Source organism: Grammomys surdaster, unplaced genomic scaffold (genome assembly GCF_004785775.1).
Source record: "Grammomys surdaster isolate TR1022 unplaced genomic scaffold, NIH_TR_1.0 130, whole genome shotgun sequence".
NCBI classification, from domain to species: Eukaryota; Metazoa; Chordata; class Mammalia; order Rodentia; family Muridae; genus Grammomys; species Grammomys surdaster.
In genome coordinates this window covers 15,491,590-15,509,123 of record NW_021604588.1, presented here as the reverse complement: position 1 = coordinate 15,509,123, position 17,534 = coordinate 15,491,590, and the positions used below count along the sequence as shown (strand labels likewise).

The 17,534-nt window shown below is 45.3% G+C and overlaps 1 protein-coding gene and 1 pseudogene across 2 annotated transcripts in view; one reads left to right on the top strand and one right to left on the bottom strand.

The window, feature by feature from the left end:
- Positions 1–2,217: 2,217 nt before the first annotated feature.
- LOC114612536 lies at positions 2,218–2,628 on the bottom strand (annotated as a pseudogene).
- Positions 2,629–4,158: 1,530 nt separating this feature from the next.
- Mia3 (MIA SH3 domain ER export factor 3) overlaps positions 4,159–17,534 on the top strand; it is a 44,677-nt gene continuing 31,301 nt past the window's right edge. For both annotated transcript variants that reach the window (XM_028758338.1, XM_028758351.1), the window contains exons 1-4: positions 4,159–4,294; positions 7,646–7,779; positions 11,538–11,624; positions 14,392–17,155. In XM_028758338.1, coding sequence (XP_028614171.1) covers positions 4,162–4,294; positions 7,646–7,779; positions 11,538–11,624; positions 14,392–17,155 — 3,118 coding nt within the window. In that variant the 5' untranslated portion in view covers positions 4,159–4,161. The remainder of the gene's footprint in view (positions 4,295–7,645; positions 7,780–11,537; positions 11,625–14,391; positions 17,156–17,534) is intronic.

The window sequence follows — 17,534 nt, the reverse complement described above, 5'->3', positions numbered from 1 at the left end:
CCTTTATAATATCCTGAAACAGTGTTTTCTATCTGAAGAGGGACACTTGAGCTGCATCAACATATATTTTTCTTTGGTTGCATGTGGTTGGCTCAATGCCACATCTCATGAGTCATACCTGATTTAAAAGTTGCCCCTATGCTGTCTTTTGTTATACTTAGGGAGGGTCTGTGATCCATCTGTAGTCAATCGTAAAAGTTCATTTTAATTCTTTTACAGTAATAGATTTAGTCTCATATCTGAAAGACAAATCTAAGGTGTCAATTAATTTTCTTTTGGTGTCTAAAATGTATTCATCCTTCTTTTATCCAACCAGGGCACTTATATTATTGTTATTATTATTATTATTATATTATTATTATTGTTTTAGTTTGTGGTAGGTACTACGATACAAGCCAAGGGCCTTTCATATCAGAGGCAAGTGCTCTACCACTGAGCAACGTCTGTAGACCTCAGCTTTGTTTTTGTCTTATAAATCAGAGTCTCACTGTGCAGCCCAGACTGTCCTTGAACTCATGATCCTCCTGCCTCAGCCTCCTGAATATTACAATTACAGGTTTACATCACCAGACCTGGTTATTATGAAAGCTTCTTAATACTGATACAGCAATGTTATTTGCTTCTAGAAAACACTGACTTGTGATGTACTGGAGTCCTAATAAGATGTGATAATGTGCCTCTTTGTTAACTCATTACACTATTTTGTTATTTTTAATTTTAAAGACTTTTAATGACTGAATGAATTAGGTTTCTAATTGTTTTTTTTTTTTTGAGACAGATTTTCTCTATGTGGCCCTGGCTGTCCTTGAACTAGATCTGCAGACCAGGCTAGCCTTGAACTGAGAGATCGGCCTGTCTCTGCCTCCTGAGTGCTGGGATCAAAGGTGTGCGCCACCACCAACCCAGTTTTGTCATTTTATCTCCATTCCTATGTACTCTGGGCACCTGCTCTAAGAACCCTGCAGTTTTCTCCCTCACTACCGGTTTTAAGCATTCACTGCATGGCAATTGTTTTGTCATTCTTCATGATCCTGGGATGTATTGCGCTCCCTGAGTCTGTAAGTGAGTCTGTAAGTGATCATCAGTTTGAGAACATTTCCACCATGATTCCGTCACACATACTTTCTGATACATCTCTTTTGGAGACCTCAGTTACACATATATTGGACTGGTTAAGTTGTGAGTGCTGGTGGTTCATTTCTTCAGGGTCCTTTCTGTGTTGTTCTGGGGAGTTTATAACACTTCTGTAGTTCACTAGGATTTTCTTCTGTGATGCCCACTCTGCTCTTGAGCCCTGTCCACTGTTTTTAACTTCTTTGTCTTCGCTAGAAGCTGTAGCCCTCAGTGAATGTCACTGCTTTTTGGACACTGAGTAGTTTCATTATTCATATAAAACAATTCTTCTTGGCAATTTAACTGGTAGGCTAGATGCTTCTGGACAGGCGTCAGAGCAAATTTGCAATGATATGTATTATAATACTGTCTTCTGCTTATTTCAGATATATTCATCTTGTCTTCTCATTCACACATCAGATTTCCCAAGGTCAAGAACCTGCCATATTTTATATTTCTATGTCCTTTCCACCACAGACAACACTTGTGCACTTTTAACTATTACACAACCAGTGAAAATCCCCTTCGTGAGGTTAGCGAACAATGCACATAGGTTAGAATTTATGTTAAGTATCAGAGTCACACACTCAAACGCCATGAGCAACAACAGAGCCTAGTCACACACTAGTTACACATTCTGGTGGGAAAGAGCTGCCACTACCACCCCAGTTGTCGCCTGAGAAGTTTTCTCTAATTATCCACTAGATGGATTAGTGTCTCTTTAAAGAAATACATGTTTTAGAGAAACATAAATTAAACCTCCAGGACCCGATGAGCCAGTGAATAAAGGCACCTCCTGCCAGGCCTGAAGACGTCACTTTGATCCCTGGAACCGGAAGTACAGGACAGAAAGAACTACTTCTTCCAGTCATCTTCCAACCTCTGCCATGCATTCCCACAAAAGATACATTTTTTTTCAGTCTTTCATGTGATTTTTTTCCTTTTTTTTTTTTTGTTTGTTTGCTTTTTTGAGACAGGGTTTCCCTGTGTAGTCCTGGCAGTCCTGGAACCCATTCTGTAGACCAGGCTGGCCTTGAACTTAGAAACTTGCCTGTCTCTGCCCCAAGTGCTGGGATTAAAGGGATATGCCACCACCGCCCAGTTTTATTTTTTTCTTTTAACTGCGATAATATGATATCCAAATTTTGTCTTAACTGTTGGGTCTATAAACACAGGTTTATCCATCTCACTTGCAGGCAAGGCAAATACTAATTTTTGAAATGGCTCCACCATGGATCCTCTGGTCACCCAATCCCAATCACTCCCCTTGACTGGCTTTGTCTTCACTATATTGCATGGCGGTCACCTCACTGGATTTCATCCCAGACTCTAACTTTTCCATGATTTCCCCGTGTTTTCCACATAGACTGTGTCTGACCTTTACTGACTTACTACCACCTTTAGGCCCCGAGACTTCTTGCCAGCACTGTCGTTCCCAGAGGCTGCACCTCCTTTCTCTCCTTTTCCAGAACCACTTTTCCTCTTCAGCAGCATCTCTTAAGTTTGCCGTTGAACTCTCCAGCATAAATATATTTCAAAAGCAAAACCTTCCTGAGCCAAGCAGTGTATTCTTCAGTAACAGGAACACTGACCCTGTATGTAAAAGTTTACTTAAGTAAAAATGTCATGCTATTTTATCCTTCCTTTTCTACCAATGGTATGTTATTTAATTCTATTCTGTAGAAATAAGACGACGTTTAAATCACTCTGACCTGCCCTTGTACCCTGGTGGCATCCAGGACAACAGAAAACAGTGCAGTGAGAGTGTAGTTGCCCTGACAGATGTGTTCCCATCTAACAATCAACGTGTCCGAAGATCTGTTCCTGGTGTTGCGGATGCTGCCGAGGGGAAAGCACTCAGTGCCCGGTGTAGCGACTGTTTAAAGACTGTTTAAATCAGGAGTGTGATCCGAGGGGAAACGTGTTTCACACAGCAGATCATTGTTGAGCACATCACAAGTCCCAGGTATTTCCCTAGGCACCGAGGAACAGGAAGGAACAAAACAAATTAGGGCAGGGATGTAGCTCAGCGCTTTACTGAGCATGCCCAGTCTCCAGCGCCACATAAACAACAGCTCCTATGGAGCTATTTGAGGTGTGGAAAGAGTGGGGTTGCTCTGTTTGAGTGGGCCTAACAGAGGAGGGGAAGAATGCCAGGAAACAGGGTAAAGGGACAGAGAGATGGAGCAGTCTGTGGTAAAGCCATTGCATGTTACGTGGAAATTCGGAGTTATAAGAAGGTTTAAGGAAAGGAGAGACACCACCGAATTTATCCTTAAGATTGAGACAGTGCTATTGGCAACGTAAGGGCGTTCGGGTGCGCCATGAAATGTGTCTGGCTTACAGTTCTGGCAAAGGAGATGGAATTGAACACTTTGGTGCTAGACCAAATGACTTTATGTCCTTTATGGACAGCGACATAAATCTGAAGATCTTGGGCAGAAGACCACTGTCCACCAACCTTAGAATGCCACTTTCTAATTTACTGTCTCACCCACTACTCCATTGAAATAAAAGGCCATGTGACTCCATTGAAATAAAAGGCCATGTGAATCCATGTGAAAGGTCCCAAAGAATCCTATGGAGTCTGAAGTGTATGTGTGCCAGGGTGGGGGGTTGTGCATGGATCAGTTGCACACTGTGGCCAGTCCTGTGTGGGACTTGGCGGTTCAGAACGAAAGGCAGTAGTTGGAAGAAATGATGAAGAGGGATGGCTGTTTAGCATGGACCAAAAATCCGAAGCTGAAGGAGGAAGACGGAAAGAACCTGTTGGGTTGGCGCTGAGATGCGGATGACGAACCCGGTGACGCGGAGGGTCGTCTGAGAAGGCGCCTGAGCCGAGGCTCTCGATTGGGCGAGGGGAAGGTGCCTCTGACGGTTGTCAAGGTAGCAGTTCGGAAGGGATGCCAAGGCCTCCTCCAAGTCACCGCGCATCTCTTGCTGAGCCCTTTCTGACGTGTCACTCGCAGCAGCCCGCCTTCTCCTGCCCCGCCCCCGGCACCGCCCGCCGGCGGCCTCCGCGTCACTCGCGCCCGCGGTGGCCACAACATGGCTGCGGCGCCGGGGCTGCTCTTCTGGCTGTTCGTGCTTGGGGCGCTCTGGTGGGTCCCGGGCCAGCCGGACCTCAGCCCCGGACGGCGCTTCTCGGACCTCAAAGTGTGCGGGGATGCAGAGTGCAGCAGTGAGTGCGGGATGGCGGGGCGGGCGGCGGGTTCCCGGGTGGCGGTGGTGGCCGCGCGGGTCGGAGTCCCACAGCCCGCACCTGGCCTAGGGGGTCGCAGGCCCACGGAGCCCACGCGGATGTGCTCTACTCGGCAGTCGCCCGGGTAGCCCTGCCGTAGAGGCCGTGCCTACCACTTGTTGCCGGGTTTGCTCTCTGCTCCTCTGACCGGGCTGGGGGCGCCGCAGACCAAGTCGGGTTTCCAGGATGCATCTCCTTGCTTCCTTACCCCCGATCTCCGCCTTGGCTCCCGGGGTGATGGGGTGGCGCGCCCCCGCATCCTGGGTGCTCCATGCTGCAGCCAAAAGCGTCTCAACGCCAGCCGCGGGGACCTGGGTCCACGCAAGACCGAGATCCACGCGCTTAGGGATCCAGAGCGCAATCCCAGCGGCCGATTGACGGCGGGGTTCCTCCAGAAGGCACCCCGGCGCTGTCTCTTCGCCTCTTGGCTCGCATCACTTTTGGAACCAGAGGAACTGGAGTTTAGGTTTGGGACGAGTCCCGAGGCCAAGCAAGCCGTGTATTCTGAGGTCTCCCTGATTTTCTCCTTCAGTCCTGTCGCTCTTTTGCATAGAAGCTTCTTGCCAGCTCCCAAGTAGGGCTGCGGGAAGGTCAAAATCTTTCGTTCTTAAAGAGGCCAAGTTGCTGCACCTGTCACTACCTGAGAACCGCAGCCTTCTTCTCTGTGCGCAGTCGCGTCCTCGTCCTAGGTTGGAGGTGCCAGGGCTGGAGGTGGGCCATGGGGGAAGGTTAGGATTAGAAGAGGGCTATTACTGTAACGGTGATAACAAATACTAAAAGGGTCTCAGGAGTCAGTCCAGCCTTTTCCTTAGTCCCCTGTGTTGCTGGGACCCTTTCCTGCCCAGAGTAATTCACACTGTTTTTAGGTTGGTCTCCAGCAACTGTGTAACTCACTGACGATGTCCTTCACAAGCAGTACATACAGAAAATTACTCATTCTAAAAGACTAAGAAGAGTGCAGGTTAGCCATTTATATTTCAATTGGTGTTATGAAAAAAAAGCAAAATTCATAACTTGAATGGTTTACTCCAATACCATTAAAGAAAAAAGGAGGTGCCTGTAATTTATGTCACCGAGATTCTTGGTCCTAGCTGGAACCCAGGGGCAATGTAAATAATCCACGAAGGTAAAGCCGCAATGGCGAATTCTCCCTTTCATGTTCTACCACCATTTGGCTGTTGAATATTGCCAAGTGTTTTCTGTTCTTTGGTGTCAAGCATTGTCTTACCTGAGTTCTTCAAAACTTGGGAAGGCCATATCACTGATGCTGCCTCAGAACTGAGACTCCTCGTGGTTGGAAGCGTTCTGGGCTATAGTGTAACTTGAGGAATGGCCCATGCCCAAACAAATGTAAGGGACAATAGAAGAAGCAGGACCCAGGTGTGTGCTGGAGGTAGGGAGTGCTTGTGATGGAGGTGTCAGGTGTCAGAAAAGGTGTCATTCAGTGTGCGTGTCACTCATCAGTGATTGGCTGTCCTTGATACGTTACTGTACATCCTCAAGAATCTAAGGAGGGAACCAGAAACAGTGCTGTTTCCAACCTGAGTAGAATCCGCAGTCTGAAGTTCCTTTAGTCTGGCCTCTTGCTCAGTCTCATCTGAATTAGGATGCTGGCATACCTAAAAGTAATCTTATTTTAGCTTTAAAAACCAAGTTAGCTCCTCTAAATGCATGCATGTCCCTTGAAGATGTATTTTAAAGACATGTTTTTATACTATTGCTAATTGGCTTTTAGACAAAGTGCACATTTCCATTACCCCATGTCTCTGCCCTTTAATGCACTGTTAATTTCATTTGGCAAATGCTGCTTCTGTTGGTGTGATGGAAATTCTGTATTTATATTTATTTATTTGTTTGTTTGCGATGGAGTCTCACTATGCAGCCCTAGCTGGCCTGGAATGCACTTTGAGATTAGGCTGGTCCAGAACTCATTGAGCAGTTGCCCGCCTCTTCCTCCCCAGTGCTGGGATTAAAGACACATGCCGCCATGCCTGGCCAAAGAGCTGCATTTTAAATGAGAAAATAACTTTTGACCTTGTCACATAGTTTTGTTTGGCTCCTGACAAATGAGATACCCATCTTGAATTTTGTTTCTAGAAAAATTTGTTTTGAAAGCTTGTTTAGATTTGTGTGTGTGTGTGTGTGTGTGTGTGTGTGTGTATGTGTGTGTATACATGTTTGTGTGCATGCGCACACGCACACACAATACTGGAGGACTGACCCGAGGGCCTTGTCTATAGCATACAAGCATCAAGAATTCTACTATTGAGCTATATCTTTGGTCCTCTTTGTACTAAGTTACCTAGGCTGCCATTGAACTCCCTCTGTACTCCAGTCAAGCCTTGAACTTATGATCCCCCTGCCTCAGCTTCCTGAATAGTGGAATTATAGGTTTACATCACCAGGCCTGGTAGGTGATTCTTAATGCTGAGATATCAATGTTACTTGCTTTTAGAAAACACTGCCTTGTGATTGATTGAATCTCTGATAGAATGTGATAATTTGCCTCCCTGTTAACTCATCCAGACACTGTGCAGAGACAACAACTTAGCCACAAATGAAACTGGCAGTGTTTACTGCCGCAAAGAAACAGTTGCAGCCACTTACAGGCAGTGCCTGTTAGTGGTTAGTTCAAGTTTAATTGACCCCTTGGGGATTCCTGGGCATTCTTCCTGGCTCCCTGTTATCTCCACAGTTAGCTATGTTTAAACCAGTTAGCACCTGCACCTGCATTTACACATCCACAAACTAAGCTTTTTATGATTATGAAACAGGAAAAAAAAAAGGGTGGGTGGGTGGGTGGGTAGGCTAGAAGATCATAGAGGAAAACAAAGAGTTGACCTGAGAGCAGCCATCCGTGGTAGTGGGCACATGGTTTTCGGTTCCTCAGGCTTAGCCAGGAGAAAAGCAGAAAGTTTCCCTCATCTGACTGTAGGAGATGATGTGACTTACAGCAGTGAGGTCTGGGGACGTTAGACACTTGGGGCATGTGAACTGAAATGAATTCCAGAAGAGTACTGGGAAGGCTTGATTATTGTTTACAATGGGATGCTTAGAGATTTCCTGAGAAATCTCTAAGAGCTGATGGGTAATGCTTGCCTAAGATGCACAAAACCCGGCACTGGAGAGATGAAGGCAGGAGGATGAGGAGCTCTGGGGCCATCCTTGGCTACCAAAAAAGTTTAAGGCCAGCTTGGGATGCCTGCAACCCCGCCTTTAAAAAATTAGAAAGTGTGGAGGAGACTGTGAACATCCTAATATTATTTTGTTCTTTTGTATTTCTGTATGCAGTGTTGATGTACCGTGGTAAAGCTCTTGAAGACTTCACGGGCCCTGATTGTCGTTTTGTGAATTTTAAAAAAGGTGATGATGTATATGTCTACTACAAACTAGCAGGAGGATTCCCTGAAGTTTGGGCTGGAACTGTAAGTAAAACAGTGAAAAGCTTTATTTTCTTGTTTTTGTTGGATTTTTGTAGCACTGCAGATTTAAATCACTTTAGTGGAGGTTGTCGATGGTGTCACTCCTAGACTGTAAACAGAAAGCAGCCCTGTGGTCCTAGCAGGCCTTAGGCCTGGCACACAGTAGGGGTAAGGCAGAGGTTTCTGAAACAGAACTGAACTGGTTCTGGCTACTGCTCCACAGCTAGAGAGGAAGTTGCCTGTATACTCACTGTAAGTCAAAATGGCAAAGACTTGAAAAGCTTCCCGTGCTTCAAGAAAGGAGTATTTGTGGTCACTAATCTTGCAAGCCATGTGCAAGACAGTGCTTCGGGTGTGCAGGGTTAAAGTTGACTTTATACGGCATTTCTCTGTGAAAGTAGTCTGTCAAAAAGCCAAAACAGGGCTAGGGTGATAGCTTGGTCAGGACCAGAGTTTGCTCCCCAGAACCTACTTTTAAAAGCCAAGCTTCGTGGGCTGTGCTAATAATGCCAGAGTCAGGGATGCGCAGGACAGGCTGATCCCGAGGACTCACAGACCAGCCAGCCTCATCTACTCGGAGAGAGAAAAAACCCAAGGTGAGACATGAGTAAGGGGGAAGCAGGCAGGCCTCTGCGAATTTGATGCCATCCTGGTCTACGTAGCCAGTTTCAGGCTAGCCTGGCCTACAGAGTGAGACCCTATCTCAAACCACAAAAAAAAACAAAAAACAAACACCCCCCCAGAAAAACAAAAAAAACCCCAAACAAACCCACAAAGTAGACAGCACTTGAAAAATGACAGTGAGGTTGTCCTGTGGCCTTCACACATGTATACCACACACACACACACACACACACACACACACATGTACACACATACTCATACATGTGTACCACACATACTCTAACACACACACACATGCACACACACGTTTACCACATACAATCACACATGTGTACCACACATTCTAACCACATGCACACACACACATATACTCATACACATGTAACACAGACTCAACTGCACACACACATACACACACACACATACACTCACACGCATGCACCACACACACACACACACACTTGCACACACATACACTGAACTGTACACACACACCTACATCTGTACAAACACAGACCTGCACATACATGCACATACACATACACACATATAGATAGGCACACACAAAATGGGAGACACTTTGCTCACTGTGTCCATTCTTACTTGGTGGGTTTGTAACTTCTGAGGTATCTTTTTCTTGCTTTCTTTGTGCTTGGAAGGTCCCTCTGGGATTCTGTTCCTGACACTCTTTGCCTCTTGGTATCAGACATGGCTGACCTTGGCTGTCTCCACCATGCCCTGGTATAGTTTAAGAAGCAGATTCACCAGCAGGGACCTGACTGAGAAGCATGAGAGTTGTCTTTTTCCTCTGAAGAGGACTGTTACATGGGAGGTTGTTGACTAAAGGATCTATGATGACCCATGGGATATTCCAGCTTAGACACACCCCCAACTCCCAACCTCAAATGTTCATTCTCAATAAAACACCAAATGACCAACACAGAACAAGGTTCTAGCAACCTCTTATGGAGAAAAAACTTGTTCTGTCAGCATTCCAGCTCCTCTGGAGGAGTTCACAGCATCAAGAGGTTGGGCACAGCCCTTTATTTAGACAGCATCCCAGTGGTTCTCACAGGCTTCCTTACAGATATGAGGAAGGGTCTGTGCTGCTTTCTCATGGTTCCCAGGTGAGTGTCTGCATAGTCTTGACTCCGGGGCTGCTTCCTATGTGCCTGTGTTACATTTGTCCACAGTCCATTTGTGTTCATTTGGCCTTGGGGCTTCTGAAGAAATAAGCTGGCTTTCTGGTTTCCTCCGGCCCGTTAGCTCTCCTCCTCTAGACATATTGTTCCCTCTGGAGTTCTTACTCTGCTAGCCTCGAGCTTCTGATCCTCCTGCCTCCACGTGGAAGGCACTCCACGCTGGGATTACAGGTATGCACCATTTGCGTAGTGATTCATACCAAACCAAGACTTGATATGCAATAGGCAAGCACTCTACATCCCGGCCCTCACCTTGCTTCCTTAAGAAACCCTGCTTTCAGCATCCAGCCAGAAAGAGATCTTTGCTGGTGGCTATGTTCACGCCTGGGTGGGACTGTTTGCCCGGCTCCTGTGACAGTCATTTTACTGCTTTGCTTGCCTGCCAGCTGGTGTCTCAGCTCATTATCAAGTCAAAAAACCACATGTCTGATCTGCCATCTTTTTGAGTGTTTCTTTACAGGGCAATATAGCACTTAATTATACTTGTTTTTGAAGTACCTTAGGCAGAAGTGGCCCTCCTAAGGCAGACACTATCCTCTCCACCCACAAATCAAGTCAGCAGTGCCTTGGCAGGGGTGATACACAGAAGCCAGATTAGATAAGAATTACCTCTGTGAGGGCCTGTAGTTCCCTGAGACAATAGGAAAGGGTGGCACCCAGAGTCTGATCCTGGAGCTTTCTGTGAGCTGTAGTCTCAATTGACAGATTACGGAGGAGTGCCCCCTCCCTTTTTCTCGTATCTCTGGATTCCTTCTCTTGTCTATGGCCAACCTCAGTAGAATTTTCCTACAGAAGGGAAATGTATTTCTGCTCAGTCTCTTTCTCATTTCGGGAATCTCACTATTTCCAGAACGAACAATTCTTAGTTTTCAGAATAACTTGTTTGAGTATCTTAATTCTCATTCTGTAGCCTTTTTTGTTTGTTTGTTTGTTTTTTGTTTCCTACAGTCTCAAGGTTTATCTGCTAGGCTCATAGCTTTTAATGCCCTTTCTTATCTAATCTTTGTTCTAGTGCTAACATGAACAAACCAGATGGTTTTCGGATAGACCCAGAACACTAGTGAATGGGGAGACTTTAGAATTAATGATAAGGTGGGCTTGCCTATCAGTCTGTCTATCTATCAGTCTGCCTATCAGTCTGTCTACCAGTCTGTTTCTTCATTGGTTGGGAATTGGTCCCTGCTTTGTTTCAGACCATGGCCAGTGAAGGACAGTTTCTCACAGGGAGCTTCTATTCACACATGCACATTTTATGTATCTTAGTTATGAGTGCTAAGAAAGACTGGGGTTATTTCTGTAGATTGATTTTACATAAAGCTGAAGCCTGAGTAGTAGGTAAGTATGCATTAGTTCGTAATTTTAGTTAATGCCCCCAAATACTTCTGAACACTGGTTTTGGAAGAAGCTATCATAGCACATGGTATCGCTCGCTAAGTAGTGTTTGTTGCAGCCGCACACATTTGAGAAGTCTTGTTTGCTTCTACTGATTTCCATGGCTGCAGTGAACTGATTTAAGGGATACTTGTTAGACGTGGCTGAGGAGCAGTGTTATCAAGCGCTCACGTAAATTCTGGCCAGAGATCATTTAGAACTGTGTGTCTAGTCAGTTTTGGTTTATCAGGTCTTAACCACACAGTCTGCAGGAAGCTTCTCTTGTTCGGATCTCAGATTACTTCTGATGCTAACACTATGTTAATGTTATACATAGTGATATACGAAAGAACATGGCTGTGGCTTAGAGACCTGTTGGCTTAACAATATTAATCTTCATCGGCACAGTCATTGCAGCTTAATTATTAACAGCAAATGTCTATTCCTCTTGTTTATACCTTGCCTCTCTAAGTATTTCCCGTCATGGCTGAAGGCCGTCCTTTGTATTTCTCATACAGAACTTGATTGACATTTGTCCCCTTTGCCCATTTTTTTTTCACATAGGTTGGACACAGTTTTGGATATTTTCCAAAAGATTTGATCAAGGTGCTTCATAAGTACACGGAGGAAGAGCTACACATCCCAGCAGACGTAAGTTGTTCTCAGTGACAAACTGCCTACCACAGTCGTCAGTTTTAATAAATTAAAACTCGTGCTGCTGCTGCTGGTGGTGGTGGTGGCAGTTTAAGATGCTGTCAGGCAAAGGTACTGCATTTCCCCAGACAGTACTTATATAGTACAGTCATCTCTTCTGAAAGACTTTGGCCATGCTTGGACAGGGGAAAAACAAAACATTTGTGCATCAGATTTGAATTTGGAATCAAACTAACTAGAAAAGAAGAAATGTTTGAAAAGCATTTACAGGAGATTATGTATTCTGAGAATTGTCTAATATATTGGAGTTGATGTTCTTATAGGCTGTAGACTGATATATCTCCTTTTTTTAAAAGTATGTAAAAGTTAAGATTTAATGTCTTAGCCAAGTGCGATGATACCCACTTATAATCCTAGTATTTGGGCGGAAGCAGTGGCAGGGTCAGTATGCACTCTTAAAGAGCCTGAACTTAAAAAGCCAGCCTGAACTACTTAAGACTTTGTCTCAAAAAAACCAAGAAAGGAAAAAAAAAACTGTTATACTTAGTTATATTGGTAAACAATTTTATTTTACAAGCAGAAAGAGGTGTCCTAATTTGGGTACTAAGCATTTTAAACACATAGAAAGTGGGCTCAGTTAATCAAACTCTAAGTTGTATGCAGACCCTGTTGCTACAAAGGCTTTTTGTCCCTGACTCTAGTAATCTAATGGCCTATGTCACAGATCTGGAAAGGCGATGTAAGGGCTTTATGTGAGGTACAGTCTCAAGTCTGTAAGGGTCTAGCTCTCCCTCTACAGAGCATTTATCCACAGCACAGACTTATGGTGCTCTTGTGTCCGAGGTGATTTTTCATCCTAGAATCCCCATCCCCAGTGATTCTTTTCTGAGGCTTTGGAACATAACAGTTAATGCCAACAGTTAATGTCTTTCGGGTGGCTGCAGGGCATGAGGCTGCAGCTCTAAGGGAGTTTGTGGACTGGTCACAGACCTGACACTGCTCTTCACAGCCCTCTATACTCTCGGGGGTCATCATATTGTTTTACATGTTGGGGTTCTCTGTTAACAGACTGTGCAGGAAGGGAGAGAGACCTCACCTGCTACAGACTCTGTGTTCCCTCTTGTCACTCTTCCCATGACATCCTTCTCTTGACATTAAGGCAATGGCTCGGAAATGCTGGTGATGAGGGGAAGAAGTCACCAGTCCTCCCCAGAATATTGTGAAAGTTTGGTTGGGGACAAGTTTCTTAGTTGTTCTTTTAATGTTCTTCTTAGTATGTTATTCCTTTGGCACCAGTTGCTTGTGGGGAAAGAAAGAACCCAGATATATGAAGTCTTAGAAACAGATACTAACTGCTGCCAGGAACTCTAACTTACTGAAAGGTATTCCCCCTAAACCATGTTTTCTGGTTGTTCCAGATATTAGAAAGTGACACTTTGACACCCTCTGGCTCCATTCTCACCCCTCTGACTCCATTCTCATCCCTCAAAGCAGTGGTTCTCAACCTTCCTAATGCTCCAACCCTTTAATTCAGTTCCTCATGTTGTGGTGACCCCCAACCATATAATTATTGTGTTGCTATTTCATAACTGTAGTTATGCTGCTGTTATGAATCGTAACGTGAATATCTGATATACAACTTTTATGGAAGGGCTATTTGACCTCAAAACAGTTCAAGCCCCACGGGTTGAGAACCACTGCTTTAAATTCTCACTCTGTCACTAAGATGCCTTTTTGGCCGATAAACATTTCCAAGTCCAATGAAGAGATTCAAAAATCCATGAAGACTTAGAACACCACAGCCCGGTAATCCTGCCTGTTTGTAGCTGGGTGGGCAGAGAGGTATGGCATAGAGGACTCTAGGGTAGAGAGCTGTGTGGTCCTGCTGCTCCCCAGACAGATTGTTGACAAAATGAGCATCCTGATACTAGAAACGGGAGGCCCAGTACAGGACAGCCGCCTTCCCCTTCTGTCTGTTACTTTTCTCTTGCTGTCGGGAGTACTTGGAGAGAAACGCGTGTTTTGTCTCGTGGTTTGAGGTATAGTTAGTTCATCATGGCAGGAAAGTCTTGTCTGCAGAGGCGTAAGGCAGCTGCTCATCTGTGGTTAGCAGCTGGAGAGATGAATTCTGGCATGAAGGTTGCTTTCTGCTTCTTATGTCACCCAGGCCCCTAGATGCTGCTGCCCAAGTTTATGGTGGGTCTTCCCTTGTCAGTTCCCTTGTCTGGGCTAGAAACTTTCACAGCCATGCCCAGAGGCCTGTCTCCTAGACAATTATCAATGCTGTCAAGCTGACAATAAAAATCACTGCCACTGAGTGTTCAGAACAAACCGAGAAACACAGAAGTTGCGCAGAGGGAGAATATCAGGACTTCGTTTGTTTACTCGATGTGCTTTTTAGAGAATATGACCCAGCTTTTTGGTTTTGGTTTTTTTTTTTTAATGCAGAAATAATTGCACTGTAGAATAAGACAGATTCACCTAACCAGAGCTGGCCAACAGGAAGCCTCCAACTGTCTCCATGAAACTGACAGCACGGGGGAACAGATTATCTTCCAAACAGATACAGGGATGGGGGCTGAGCAAACCCATCAGTCATATGAGTCGTTCTTCTCCCTCCCAACTTGATACATACCTATACTGGCCCAGCACTGGCTCAAAGCCCTCCTAGAATCAAGTGTTATCTCTATCGCTGGTATGAATAAGAGTTGCTCTTGGGACACTGGCTTGTTGAGATGCTAATGTCTTTCTTTTCCCCATACAGGAGACAGACTTCGTTTGCTTTGATGGAGGAAGAGATGATTTTAATAGTTATGATGTAGAAGACCTTTTAGGATCTTTGGAACTGGAGGACTCTGTACCCAAAGAGTCGGAGAAAGCCGAAGAAGTTTCTCAGCACAGAGAGAACTCTCCTGAGGGGTCTCAGGACCATGAACTTGACCCTGCACCTGAGTCCAAGGCAGTCAGAACTGATTCAGAGGATGGAGAAGGTGCTTTCTCAGAGAAAACTGAGGAACTGCAGAGACAGTCCTCAGCTCAGGAGAGCCATCCTCATGGCAATCTAGCAGCTAATACTCAGGGAGTGCAGTCTTCATTGGACACTTTTGAAGAAATTCTGCACGATAAATTAAAAGTGCCAGGAAGCGAAAACAGAACTGGCAATAGTTCTTCCACCTCTGTGGAGCAGGAGAAGACAGATGCTTACAAAGTCCTGAAAACAGAAATGAGTCTTGACCTGAAAACCAAGCTTGGCTCAACTGCTGATGCCCTTGTGTCTGATGATGAGGCAACAAGATTGGTCACTTCATTAGAAGATGGTTTCGATGAAGAGCTGGATGCTGAGTATTACCCAGTGGAGGATGATGAGGAAGAGGAGAACGCAGACAGCTCTGATGAGCTACCATTACTAACCTTTGCAGACAAAGATGAGAAAGCCCCTGGGATAGAGAAATATTTAACAGATAAGGATCCGAACTTGAGTGAAGAAGATAAAGTTGAATCCACTCTGCCTCCTGGCATCAGAGATGACAATAAAGATGTATTGACAACCTGGGGGGATAGTTTCTTTTCTATTGTCACAGGAGGTGAAGGAAAAACGGGTGTGGGAGATTTAGAGAAATCTATCAAGGAGGAGGATGTGTCAGTTTCACCTAGCCATCAGAGGAAGCCACGGTCAACAGCCGGCTATACAGACCATGAGGATGAAGGTGATGATTTTTTTGTAGAAGAGACCAAAACAAGTGATGTAAAGGACTCAGAAACAGACCCAGAACTTGTCATTACAGAAGAAAAGGAAATACAGGAATCCAGGAGAGGCCTGGTACATCCTGAGTCAGAATCAGAAGATGCCAAGTCAGAAACGGCGAGTGCTTATCGTTCTCAGAGTAGCAAGCTCAACCCTCTGCCATCTGCAGAAAAAGGCAAAGACTTTAGACTAAAAGCCGTTTTTGAAAAAAAAGAAAATGGCCTAAAAGAACCAGTTATCCATATCTCAAAGGAAACACTCCATGAAGACAAGACCAGAGAGATCCAGAGAGACAGCTTGGAGAGTGAATTAGTACACAGAGCTGCAGGGAGTTCAGTGACAGAAAATAACAAGCACAAATCCTTGGGTGTTGCACCACTCATGGGAAATTATAAGCCTGATGCATCCAAAGACAGTACAGAGGTTCCAGACGTTTCCATCAGTGGACCAAAAGCCAGCCAGCAGGAGGGATTTCTAGAACCAAGTCTTAAAACTCAGAATCAACCTAGATTCTCCCCTCCAGAGGAAACTGGTTTCTCAAGAGAACTGGAGGGAAAAGTTCCTATTTCGGGAAGAAATCTCTCTTGGCAGCAAGCGCGAGACATAGCTGCTGTAGTCAGTAAGCATGTGAAAGAGAAGACAGGGTTTCCGGAGGAAGAGGGCAGGGAAGATCCTACAGATACGGAGCCACCCAAGGCTGTACAAAGGACACAGGAGGCTGAGAGCTCGAAAGTGCTGAGTGTCCAACCTGGAAGGCCAGATGCCGAGGAGGAGGAGGAAGACGACTATCCCCCAGAGGGGCTGCTGGAGGATGAAAATGCTGTGAGCGCACAGCAGTCTAGAGAAAATTACCCCAGCGGTCATGACGGGAGGTCAGATATGAATTCTCAAGTCTTCGAAAAAGTAATATTGGGGAGCCTTAATCTTAACACTGAAAAAAACAAACAAGTGGCTAATATGATTTTGGAGACTGGTGAAAAGAGTGAAACCACGTCTGAAGAGGCAGGTGATGTGGGCAAGGAGTCAGGTAGTGTGGTGGTGGACAGAGAAGAAAGCCATCTAGCAGATATGACAGCCCAGAGGCCCTCTCAAGTCCCTGGTCTTCCTGACGAGACAGCAGCCCAGACTCCAAGCTCCAGGGAAGCTGTTCTGAATAAAAATCCTAATGACCTACAAAAAGACAATCCCGAGGAACTAGTCAATACCTTGGGCCTTGAAGACCCTGGGGGAGAAGAAATCTCAGAAGGGGAGCTGGAAGATACCAAGGAGCTTGGAGACTCAGAAAGCCAGGGGCCTGATGCTGAAGATCCTGGGGATGACCTGTCCCAGCGAGCTACACCTGAAATTCCTGACATAGTGCTCAAGAGTATAAGGGAAGACTTGCCTATCATAAACAGCTTCCTCAAGGATGACCAACAGTCCCTGTATCGTTTCCTAAAGTACTTCGATATTCATGAGCTGGAGGGCTTGCTCCAAGACATGTCGATAAAGCTGAGATCAGCGCATCGGGACAGCCTGCCATACAACGTGGAGAAAGTCCTAGACAAAGTCTTCCGAGCCTCAGAGTCACTAATTCTAAGTATGGCGGAGAAAATGCTTGATGCACGAGTGACCAAAAATAGGGACCTGGGCTCAAAAGAGAGCAGCCCGTTGGAAGAAGCCAAGGCGTTGGATAACATACAAGACCTGATCTATTTTGTCAGGTACCAATACTCTGGAGTGGAGACTGCCCCGTTAGTCACACCTCCACCTCTGGAGGAAGGCTGGGCTGGACCAGGAGAAGGTAAAGTACTTGCCTATGACCTCATGGAGATAGTCTGCAGGAGTGGGATGAGGGGTGGGATATACTAAAGTGTTCATTTCCTGTTTGTAAAATTCTGGTCACAGTTCTAAAGGCGTGTCTAAGGAGAGGCTCTAGACCTACAGAGCCTTCCCTTCCAGCTTCCTTTTAGGCCATGCATAAAGAAGGATTGCCCCTCTCCCCCCATACCAATTTTTCTCTCATAAGACAGCTGAAACTGGTTTTCATCTTCAAAGGGAAACTTTATAAAAACTTTACAAGAAATATATAACCAAGAAAACAAATCACGAAGTAAAGTTCTTAACAGCACGGCTTTCATGTATGGTTATAAGAGGGGCTTTATGAACACACTTTCTTCATG